This window comes from Nerophis ophidion, linkage group LG02 (genome assembly GCF_033978795.1).
Source record: "Nerophis ophidion isolate RoL-2023_Sa linkage group LG02, RoL_Noph_v1.0, whole genome shotgun sequence".
Lineage (NCBI taxonomy): Eukaryota > Metazoa > Chordata > Actinopteri > Syngnathiformes > Syngnathidae > Nerophis > Nerophis ophidion.
In genome coordinates, this window is record NC_084612.1 from 44,864,479 (window position 1) to 44,877,348 (window position 12,870).

At 38.9% G+C, this 12,870-nt stretch overlaps 1 protein-coding gene across 5 annotated transcripts in view; it reads left to right on the top strand.

Annotated features, from left to right (window-relative positions):
* Positions 1–12,870, top strand: part of ccdc102a (coiled-coil domain containing 102A) — a 118,369-nt gene that overhangs the window by 47,517 nt on the left and 57,982 nt on the right. For 3 of the 5 annotated variants that reach the window (XM_061884477.1, XM_061884467.1, XM_061884488.1), the window contains exons 2-3: positions 1,316–1,745; positions 9,568–9,939. In XM_061884477.1, coding sequence (XP_061740461.1) covers positions 1,383–1,745; positions 9,568–9,939 — 735 coding nt within the window. In that variant the 5' untranslated portion in view covers positions 1,316–1,382. The remainder of the gene's footprint in view (positions 1–1,315; positions 1,746–9,567; positions 9,940–12,870) is intronic. The other 2 variants (XM_061884506.1, XM_061884496.1) reach the window with 1 other exon arrangement.

The window sequence follows — 12,870 nt, forward strand, 5'->3', positions numbered from 1 at the left end:
TTTTGTGGACATGTTCCATAAATATTGATGTTAAAGATTTATTTTTTTTGTGAAGAAATGTTTAGAATTAAGTTCATGAATCCAGATGGATCTCTATTACAATCCCCAAAGAGGGCACTTTAAGTTGATGATTACTTCTATGTGTAGAAATCTTTATTTATAATTGAATCACTTGTTTATTTTTCAACAAGTTTTTAGTTATTTGTATATCTTTTTTTCCAAATAGTTCAAGAAAAAACTCTACAAATGAGCAATATTTTGCACTGTTATACAATTTAATAAATCAGAAACTGATGACATAGTGCTGTATTTGACTTATTTATCTCTTTTTTCAAACAAAAATGCTTTGCTCTGATTAGGGGGTACTTGAATTAAAAAACATGTTCACTGGGGGTACATCACTGATAAAAGGTTGAGAACCACTGCTCTAGTAGGGCCAACCTATCCATGAGAATGGTGCACTAAGAGCAGCGAGCCATACTCACATTGTTTCTTTCACCGATTCGAGTTTTTGCTGTCTTTGGAGCGATAGGCGAAGAGTAGCAGCAGTGTGAAGGAGCCGACCCTTTTGAAGCGTAGTTGCTTTGGACCGCAACCAGCTTAGCTTTGTTAGCTTAGCAACTAACTAGCTGAGAGAGGGGTGGTAAAAAACAGAGAGGGGGTGCTTTGTAAATGTGATAAGACTACAAAATATGTTTGAGAAAGAATAAAAAAAAGGGGACATGACGTCACTCACTGGAAATGAGTGTGAGGGATTCGGTTAGTCATGTTTCTTTATTTAATTCTTCTTGGCCGGACTTCCAGCTGTGTAAGGGGGAAGAGGAACAAAACTGATTGATCATTAATTACATCTGACGAGCCTCACTTTTGCGATAGTGGAATGGGATGTTGCACACACATACACACTTTCACAAAAACACACACACATTCACAGACAGACACAGGATCACAGTCAATATATGCGGATTTTGCTGTGCAGGATTATATCAAGCATCGTTGCTTCCCTATTGTTTACTACTGCGGCAACTTCCAACAGACTTTTCTGCCGTATTTAATTGAGGAAATATGCAAAAAGCTGATCACTGTGATCAAACTCAAATTAATCAAGATCACGGTCATTAAATCGCCTAGTCCTACATTGAAAAATATCATGATGATGATAACCATGATAGTTTAGATTTTTGAATAGTTTTCAAATTTGAATTGAACCGTCCTCTGACTAGGACTAATAAAACATTTAAAAAAAGGAAAAAAGCACTTCTGTGGAATGTTTTGTACATATTTTGTTAATCTAAATTGTTTATTTTGTTTTCAGGTTGATGAGGGACTGGGAAGGATGATGATTTCCTGATCTTCACACTCTTCTCCAGCCAATACCAAGCATGAACCACACTCCCAGTCCACACATGTCTGATGGCAGCAAGTCGGCAGGTGGCGGTTTATTGTGCAGCCTGGGCATGGGTTCTGACAGCGGGATTCGTTCGCCAGAATGCCTTACCCAAACCCCTAGCCCTATTGGAGGTACCCCTAGCTCCAGCCCTCCACTGCTGCTTTCTCCTGGGCTCGGAGGCCTGGGCCTGGGAGCCATAGGCGTCATGGGTGAGGCAGCTGGGGCAGACTGGGAGAGCAGGGAAGAGCTGAGACTCAGGGAACTGGAGGAAGCACGAGCCAGAGCAGCTCAGATGGAGAAAACTATGCGCTGGTGGTCAGATTGCACGGCCAACTGGAGAGAGAAATGGAGCAAGGTGGGTGACTATTTACCAGCCGGCTAAATAAAATATTTTAATGAATGTAGTACGAGATGTCCAAATTTTTCCAAGTAATGGACATTGAAGGATGCTACATTTTGGAGATTAAAATAGCTCCTGTAATTTAAAATACCGTATTTCCTCGAATTGCCGCAGGGCATAGAATATGCGCCTGCCTTGAATTACTGCCGGGTCAAACTCGCTTCCCAAAATAATTAGCGCTTGCTTAGTGTTAACGCCTGGTCAAACTCGTGACGTCGCGAGTGACACTCAAATTTTTACTGCATACCTTTGGTAAGTGCTGGAGTGAGAAGAGGTTTTAAAATAATTAGCACATGCTTTCTTTAACCACATGCCTTTGGTAAGCGCAGGAGTGAGAAGAGGTTTTAAATGAATTAGCGCCCTGGCAGCAATTTAAGGAAATACGGTTTGCTTAATAAAATACCCACTTGTTAGTTTTGTGTTTTGGCTTACAAAACAAATAGTTTTCAGTGTTAATTCATATTGAATTTAGAACATGCCCAAGGAAGATGAAAATGGCCCCTTGGCCACATGTGGTAACCCCTGTTGTAGTTCATTGCTCAAATATAATTTTCACATAAATGGTGACTGATTGGCTGACTCTGATATGCTGTCTTGCTCTTTGCAGCGGCAAAAAACTGGGCTTTTGCATTTGTATTGACAAATGCTGATTATTTTTCTTAGACCTCTGATTTTCCGCTCTTGTATTTATCTTCACAATTCACTTTTAAAACTGTTAATCTTGCTGTGGTAAGATTTTTTCAATATTACTTTACACCTGGTACTATACAGTTTTCTATAATTTTGACAAGATGTATTTACACTTTTGGCATAAAATCACACAAAAAACAATCTCTGACATAAGTAAGGCAAATTGAAGAAATTATGTCTCCCATTCCAAAAAATTTCTTTTGTCCACCTCAAAATAGATAGAACATCAATATAGATGATATAACATCAAACAGGAACGTGTGGACGGACAGACTAAAGATATATAAGGTTTATTTGAAATAGGGACAGATACAAAAACATAGACATCTGAAACAGTTATCCAATGTATGATTCATAGTGTTTGTATCCAAAATCTAATTTACAACACTTGTCCCCAACAACAACAACAACAACAACACAGATCCAACATCAATAAAATAAAAAATAGAATAAGGCAAAGATGAGTCGATAATAATGATAATAGAAATAATACAGAAAAAGCGCAAAACTAGATTGTGACGCGTCTCCTGCCGTCATCGTGTGGGGTGCAGTGCCGATCGATACAGGACGCATCGTAACAGGTTTGACTTTTGTTTATTCTTTCAATAAACCTTTTGTCTGTAGAAATCTTTATTTATAATTGAATCACTTGTTTATTTTTCAACAAGTTTGTACTTATTTTTATATCTTTTTTTCCAAATAGTTCAAGAAAGACCACAACAAATGAGCAATATTTTGCACTGTTATACAATTTAATAAATCAGAAACTGATGACATAGTGCTGTATTTTAATTCTTTACCTATTTTTTTTCAAACAAAAATTATTTGCTCTGATTAGGGGTTACTTGAATTAAAACAATTTTTACAAGCGGTACATCTCTGAAAAAAGGTTGAAAACCACTGCCGTAACTGATACATCCCGAGTATCAACTTGCAATTGCACCACAGCTGACACAACAAGCCTTTTGTATCTATTAAACAAATACAAATCATAATTTTTGCACTTTTTGTCACAAGTTCATTTGCATGTGTTGCCTGACATACGTCGAGCAGAGTTACTACAACACTTGAGAATGCCTGTACATGCCCAGGCAGGTTAGGGTAGTGAGGAGGGGACCTGGAATTCAGTGAAAATGAAAAAAGGAAAATATGCAAACCATTTTTTCATTTTACTTCAGTTTGAAATTTGTCAGAACATTTTGAATGCTGAAACTCAAAAGGACACACAATATTAAATGTAACTCCCAGCATTTTCATTGTCATTCGAGCAACATGGGCCATCTAAAACACCATTATGACGAAAGGATGTAAGAAATTCAATAATGAAAATTTGAAAATATGGAGTTAAGGTTAAAGGTTTTAGGAACTACTTTAATTGAACTTGAAACAAGATTGCATGCATTTCTCTTTATTTTGATTACACTTACGTATTTTTAACTTCATAAACACTAGAATTTTTAGTTTGAAAGATCATTTCTTAAGTACAAATCTTTTTACCCTAATTTAGCTCAATAGCTTACTAGCTCACTATACCCTAACATTCAGGTAAATTAATAATTTTCCTTCTTCCAATCAAGACTCAAACATTCTTATTCATTTTAACATCAGCAATTTTTTTAGCTTACTTTTGCAATTATAACTAAATTTTTATGTTAGAAAGGCACCGATAAATAAAAAGGAATTTCTATTTCCTTTCCTCAAATCACTTGGAATTGGGGATATATCCTTCCAAGTTTAGTCTTAACATCTACAAAGTAGTTCCTCAAACCTTTAAACATTTTGTCCATATTTTTTTACATATAGGACATTGAAGGTTATTGACTTTCGTACAACAATTCTTGATAATGGTGTTTTAGATGGCGCATGTTGCTCGAATGACAATGTTGGTGGTTTGATTAAATCAAGACTGTGTCTTTTTGTGTTTCTGCATTTAACATTTTTTTAGCAAATTGCCAGTTGAATTAACAAGGAAATATGTTTGCATATCTTTTTTTTTCTTAGGTGGCGTATTAACTCTACCGAATGTCAACACAAATAAACTAATGACAACAAATGCAAGAATTATTAATTGTATTTGTTTTGTAGATACAAAAGGCTTTTTGTGTCAGCTGTGGTGCGTTTGTAAGTTGATACTCGGGATGTAAAAATGATGGTATTGAATGTTTTTTTTTTTTACTGAGCTGCCAGCTAAGTCTGCATCTTCTGTTTACTACTTCATGGCAGTTTTTTCAAAGTATCGACAATTTACTATTGTTTTAAAAAAATGGTTCGCAAAACTATCTGCTGATACCTTCAAATATTTTGAAAAAAAACTTTAACCTACAATAACTTAATATTAATTTTACAATCATACATTGTTCTTTGTTGTTAAAATTTGAAGCTACCATTTGCATCTTTTTAATTTCTTCTTTTTTTAGAATAAAACTTTTGGCTCAAGTTTTGCGTGGGATACGTGTCATCAACGGTGAGCAGCATGGAATAATGACAGCATAGCAATAAAGCTAGGGAGCGTCCTTGATCAGGCATAGGGACATAGGATATAAAACAATTTAACCTCACACTTTATGTAGTCTACACCAGAGCTCCCCAACCACTGGACCACGGCCGAAATTATTTTTGAAAACTAATATCCTCTTTGAAAGTTTTTTGCATTTTGAAGTGGATTCATTATTGCTTATCGGAGCATTCACTTTTCCATCATTATTTAGCAATCTTTGTATAACCAATCTCACCAAGTCCAATATAATAAGTGACTTTGGACTTGTTTTGTAATGTGCAGTTGCTTTGTGTGTCACAGTCAAGTCCCTAATGTCTCCGGCTTCCCACAATAAGCACAAAATGTTTTTTCCTGGTTTTTGCATATACTCGAGTCGGCTCAGCACCGCTTACAAGAGAGAAGAACAAATGCTTACCGGGCAGATTTTATTTAGCATACTACTGCTGATGAAGCTAACTGACTTAGATGAGACTAAAAGACATGGGACAACAAGAAAAGACAAATTAATGAGCTAAAAATAGTAGTCTGTCACATATCAATCAATCAATCAAAGTTTACTTATATAGCCCATAATCAAAAATGTCTCAAAGAGCTGCACACACCACATTGACATCCTCAGCTCATATCCCGCATCAAGGCAAGAAAAAACTCAACCTAATGGGAACATCAAAAAACCTTGGAAGGGAATGCAGATGTGGGGACCCCACCTGGGTCACCCGTGCCATTGATGCCGAGTTGATACGGTTAATAATGTGAGAGTTAATAATACAGTAAATAATGTGAGTTATTCATTGTGGGGTCACATATTACTTATCAATCACAGTTTTAAAAAATTCAGGTATTTTCAAATCAAATGTTGGGTTTTTTATTTAATGGTGTGCCTGTCTTGGTTTTATGTAAAATACCTAATAAATACATTGCATCACATAACATTCCCTAAAGACAACTTGATAGTTGACACCCCCTATCATTTTTGCTAAAATGTCGGTCATGATGCCACGATTAATTACAATGTTTACCTCGATTTTGGGTAATGCATGACTATCCCACTCTTAACTGCAACTTTTTGGTAGACACCGTCCTCATTTCTAGTCAAAGTGTGTCCAAACAGCTGACATAGAGGGCGCTGTCTCCACTGCACTTCACACAGCCCTGACCAACCTGGATCAGCTAAACACATACGTCAGGATGCTTTGTGCACTTAGGCAGTATATTCAACACTGTGATCCTCAATAAACTGATCCAGAACTCTACAACCTTTGACTCCCCACCACACTCTGTACATGGGTTATGGACTTCTTGACCAACAGGCCTTAGAATTTCAGGATAGGGAACCTGACATCTGACACCATAATTGTAAACACAGGGCTGGGCTGTGTGGTCAGTCCAGCCCTTTTCAAACTCTACACCCAGGACAGCGCCCCCATCCACTCTTCCAAAACCATGGTGAAATTTGCAGTTAACACTACGGTGGCAGACCTTATTGGTGACAACAATGAGACCCGTGAAAGGAAGGAGGTCCAACACTTGGAGAAGTCATGCACAGACAGGGACCTGGTTCTTACTACCACCAAAAAAAAAAATAGGTCATCATAGACTTCAGGAGGACAAGGAGAACAAACAGGTGAAAATGGCCCAGCAGAGGATGTTATTCCCGAGGTAGCTGTGGAAGGCTGAGTCTGGCTCCTCGATTGTTTAGACAATTCTACAGGACCACTTTGGGGAGCATTCTCTGCCAGGGCTGTACAATGTGGTACAGCAGCTGCAGAATAGAGGAAATGAATCATGTGTCCTGGGTGGTGAAGGTGGTGCAGAAGATTGTGGGAGCTGAGCTCTCATACACTATGTACAGAGCATATGCAAAGATGAGCAGCCAGCAGCCAGCCTGGACACTCACTGTTTGTACCACTGATATCAGGGAAGAGGTACAAGACCAAAAAAACAAGGACACAGGCTGAGAAACAGCTTATTCCCCAGAAATGTAGCATCCATTGCCCCCTCACTGTCCCTGGCACACATTCACTTCCACCCTCTCACAAACATACACACCCACACCACACACACACTTCCACCCGTCCAATATTGATTATCCTACCCACACTAATAAATCGCAACCTTAAATGATTGATAGATTGATTGATAAATTGATTAATTGAAACTTTTATTAGTAGATTGCACAGTTCAGTACGTATTCCGTACAATTGACCACTAAATGGTAACACCCGAATACATTTTTCAACTTGTTTAAGTCGGGGTCCACATAAATCAATTCATGGTACAAATATATACTATCAGCATAATACAGTCATCACACAAGTTAATCATCGGAGTATATATATTGAATAATTTACATTATGAGGAAGGTTTGGTTGATAGCAGCACTTCAGTCATCAACAATTGCATCATCTGAGGAATGGACATTCGAACAGTGTAGGTCTTACTTGGTAGGATATGTACAGCGAGCAGAGAACATAGTGAGTTCAGATATAGCATAAGAACAAGTTTATACATTAGAAATACATTTGATGATTAACATTTGGTTATTTACAATCCAGGGAGATGGGATGTGGAGGGGCGAGGGTGTTAGTAAAGGGTTGAAGTTGCCTGGAGGTGTTGTTTTAGTGCGGTTTAGAAGGAGGATAGAGATGCACTTACTTTTACACCTGTTGGGAGTGCATTCCACATTGATGTGGCATAGAAGGAAAATGATTTAAGACCTTTAATAGATCAGAATCTGGGTTTAACGTGGTTTGTGGAGCTCCCCCTGGTGTTGTGGGGCTCATTCCCCGACACCCCCCCTCCTGCAATACACGTCAATATGCGTTAACACTGTTTGTTACAACTGCTGCTTCACACTGCCTCTATAATGTCATTATTTATAATTGTACACCCACAACAAAACTTTTTTATACTTACCATTTTTTTAACCTAGTTTTACTTTGTCTATTTATAATCTTTAGTATTTTATTGTGTACCGTTTGTATTGTATTGTACTATTTTAAGATGTTGGTTTGTCTTGTTTTGTTTTGTCTTGTCTTTTTAAGTGCCAGCAAAATGTTGTCGTAGGAATACAATGACAAATAAAATATTTTAACATACCGTATTTCCTTGAATTGCCGCCAGGGCGCTAATTAATTTAAAACCTCTTCTCACTCCTGCACTTACCAAAGGCATGCGGTAAAAGTAAGCATGCGCTAATTATTTTAAAATCTCTTCTCACTCCAGCATTTACCAAAGGCATGCAGTAAAAATTTGAGTGTGATGTAAGGATACCATCATGCCAAGCACATTTAATAAAAAATGTTTTATTATGGTCTTACCTTTACTTATAAATGAAACCCATAACAGCTCTTTCTGATCAAAAGCATCAATAACTAGTTTATAGAAGTCTTCCTTATCTTTCTTCAGTTTTAAAAGTCTCTCTGTCTCGATGAAGATCTTCCTTTATTACATCTTGCTTTGATTGAAAGTCTAGTTTAGAAAACTGCTATCAGAACGCTGCTATCAGTTAGCTCGTCCGTCGTGCACCCGCCACGTCATATCCGTCCCAGCACCATTCACATCACTCATTGTCACTTCTTCTGCAGCCGAGTAGTGGCAAGAAGGATCACTAGCGCCCTCTACCACCAGGAGGCGGGAGTCATTTAATGGCTCATATTTGACACACGCAGCTACAATTTGTGACGGTCTCAAGCCGTCGTCTTGCGGGTTCCCAGGACCACCGAGGAAGGACATGGCTTGAGCAGTTAGACTGTTTATTTTTCAATAATACCTCAGTCCCGGTCGCTCTTCCGCTCCTCCTCTTCGCTCGCTCGCCGACGCCGCCTCCTCACCGCCATCTTGGGCCAGGCTCCAGCGTGCCATGCCTTGCTGTCTGACCGTCGGCTCCACTTCACCACAGCTATATTATTAAAACATAGCTGCTTACTGTTCTTTTTAGCATACCGGTATTCAATAGCTTGAACCTTAAATCCTACTGAATAGCTCTTAATGTTCTTCCCTTTATGCGATATCAAATTACCGGTATTGAAATCACCCTCCTCCATTTTGAAAATGATGACAGGGGAAGTCTCACTCGTCACGTCACGAGTTTGATCCGGCGGTAATACTAAGCATGCGCTAATTATTTTGCGAAGCGAGTTTGACCCGGCAGTAATTCAAGGCAGGCGCATAATATATGCCCGGCGGCAATTCAAGGAAATACGGTAATTACTTTTGGGTACAAGATACAGTACATTACAGTAGATGTCGGTTTGAATTATTTTTCGATCAATCGCCCAGCCCTAACGTGCTTTCACATTTTGGAACTAATCGTTAATTGTCTTATCATCGGTTTGCCTATGTGGTGACCCTAATGCCTATTTAATGGACAATTTGACATATGCCCTCATTCAGGAATTGTCCATACCGTTCTGTCAGGTGATTAACACCCTTTCATATCCTGCTAGCCTAGAAGGTTTTGTTCTGCACAGATAGTTTCCACATGCATGTACTATACGTATAGATAACCTTTCCCCTATTCATAGAGATCCAAATATGTAGGAACTTACAAGATAGCCATTTGATCCAAGCTTGTTTCTTTCCTCCTAGGTTCGCGGAGAGCGTAACCGTGCACGCGATGAAGTCCGCCAATTGAGGCAGAGGTTGGATGCTCTCACCAAGGAGTTGACAAGCGTACGAAGGGAACGTCAGGAACTAACATCAGAAATCGAGGTGCTAAGACAGGATGTATTACACCTCCGCAATGATCCTACTGCTCCTCCTCTAGCCACCAGTTCTCCTTCTTCCTCACCTGAGTACCACATATGTGCTGCTTCCTCTCAATCTGTTGTGCCACCTTCTACCTTGCAAGACCAAACTGACAGCAACTTGGACAGGTTAAAAGAGGGGTTACCTGGGTCTCCAGAACCTGAACCAGTAAGGGACATGGACATGAACACACAAAAAGTAGGTCAACAAAAGGTGGGTCTGCACTGTATACAGTATTTAGATAGATTCCACCGCATTTTAGATCTTTTTAGATGTTGTTATTATCACTTGTATTTCCAATAAAGTATTTTTGGATTATTTTTATGCACCAAATATTGGTACACATTATATAACACACTCATACCTAACTCTCTGCTGTCAATATATATATCATATTAGTTTTGGATGCTAAAGAAACTCAGCTGTTTCCATTTGTAGCAAAACGTAGGGTATGGTTTGGCGTTAACAGAAGCATACGACTAAAACTAAAATCATGGCTAACTTGCGGAGACGCAGTATGCTGGAGGGGGCAAGGCATGGAGGAGTTAATTTGTATGTAAAAATCCCACAAAACAACTTTTTCTGAAGATACACTCAATAGGGGGCTGGCATTCTAAATGTATGTGATAATTTGATCAAAGCACCATCATTACAGGTTATGTAAATCACAAGAAATGTGACCCTGTTGTGTGTAAAAAAAAATAAAGGGGGAACTTATATATACATATATACATACATATATATATATATATATATATATATATATATATATATATATATATATATATATATATATATATATATGTATATATATATATGTATATGTATATATATATATGTATATGTATATATATGTATATATGTATGTAAAAATACAAAACACAAGAAACTAATATTAATTATAGAGATAATGGCATAACCGTTATCAACCAAACATGCTTCTACGGACAAATGGTTGAAGACCTCTGTTGTGTATTATGTCTATATCATATGCCCAGACTTTAGGGACATTCAGTACATTAAAACCTCCAGGGGTTGTCTGATTTAAAATTCAACAAACCTTTGCCGGTAAATATGGCTTTAAAGTTGCACAAACATTAAATGTGCTGTCCGATATCAAACAGTAGGAGGCTTCACAGTAAGTAGTGAAGACTAAGGTGAGTGTACTGTCAACATTGTGCTCTCTGTTACTGATATTGTTAGTATGTTTCAGTCTATGTATGTATGTCTGTACGTTTGAGATACTCATAGCAAAATGTATGTCTTATTAAATCAAAGCACATGCCATATAAAAACCCAAGTTTGATTCAGTTTTATATTAACATGTACACTTGCATTTAGGTTTCAGTTTTAATTTAACAGTAAGAAGCAAGATGTCTGTAGTGAAATTCCTGATAATTGTTATTGAGTGTCAGCAAAGGAAGTGCTGTTCCAGACAACACAAACACATTTCCTGCACTTGCTATTGTAGTGGTTGTCACACTTCCTCTCAGTGAGTACCTCCCTGCGTACAAACATATTGTTATGCACTGTACCTCGTACAAAGGTCATAGTATTTGTCTACATTTTGAACATTTCCTTTTGGTCTACATAACATGTAATGGTGTTTTTTTTGGTCAAAATTTAGATAGTTTTACAGATTGTCGTCAAGCTGATTCCTGACTTTCTCTTCAGGATGTGCCGTTTTGTGGGTGGTGTTATTTACATGCATCCACTTCGCCTGCGTCTTCTTCCCGCCAGCCATGTTGTAGTTTTTAGTGCTCCCATATCGAGTCTATAGGTTGGAACTATACTGTACTTTATATTAAAAGCTGGAACAGTGAAGGATGCATGTACATTTACAAAGGAAGGCAAAATTCCATCCATCCATCCATCCTTTTTTTACCGCTTGTCCCTCATGGGGTTGCGGGGGGTGCTGTAGCCTATCCCAGCTGCACTCGGGCGGAAGGTGGGGTACACCCTGACAAGTCGCCAACTTATCGCAGGGCCAACAAGGATAGACAACATTCACACTCACATTCACACACTAGGGCCATTTTAGTGTTGCCAATTATTTATTAAATATTTATGCAATGCCTCCACGGGACTTTTGGGGATACAAATACACAAAAGCAGCCACAATCAGGTAAGAAAAACTGGGTTTGCATAACAGGTATATAGTATCACTAATATGATCTCTTGCGCTCAAATCACCACAAGGATTTTGTTGGTTTTCTTGTACCGAGGGCAACACGCTACATTGGTTTACTGATAATCCATAGTCATCAACATCAATAAACTCATGCTATCTACGCAATGCAAAGAATGTTACTTAAAGCTCAGCAACACCTTTTTCTTAAACAGAAGACAATTTAAATCACATTCAAATGGACTCAAACTGGCCAGTTGTCAAATATGTCATGAATCATTTTATCAAACATAACATTAACGTATCACACCTAAAGTTGAAAGGGCTGTTTGTAACTTGCTCAAAGTTATAGTTTTGGGTTTAAAATGTAACAAGAACACCACCAGCTGTTTTAAGTGACCGTTGGTGGTTTAACGGAACATATATTTATTCAACATGTTTATCCACCCATCCGTCCATTTTCTTCCGCTTATTCGAGGTCGGGTCGCAGGGGCAGCAGCCTAAGTAGAGAAGCCCAGACGTCCCTCTCCACAGACACTCCCGCGGGGATCCCAAGGTGTTCCCAGGCCAGCTGGTAGACGTCATCTCCCCAATGTGTCCTGGGTCCTCCTCATGGCCTCCTGCCGGTCGTACGTACCCTTAACAACCCCCCAGGGAGGCGTTTAGAGGACATCCTGACCCACCTCATCTGGCTCTTCTCAATATGGAGGAGCAGCGGCTTTACTCTAAGCTCCTCCTGAATGACAGATCTTCTCAACCTCTCTCTAAGGGAGAGGCCCGCCACCCGGCGGAGGAAACTCATTTCGGCCGCTTGTGCCCATGATCTTGTCCTTTCGGTCATAACCCAAAGCTCATGACCATTGGTGAGGATAGGAACGTAAATCGACCAGTAAATTGAGAGCTTTGCCTTCCGGTTTAGCTCCTTCTTCACCACGGCAAATCGATACGGGGTCCGTATTTCTGCAGACACCGCCTCAATCCACATGTCAATCTCACGATCCCCCTCACTCGTCAAC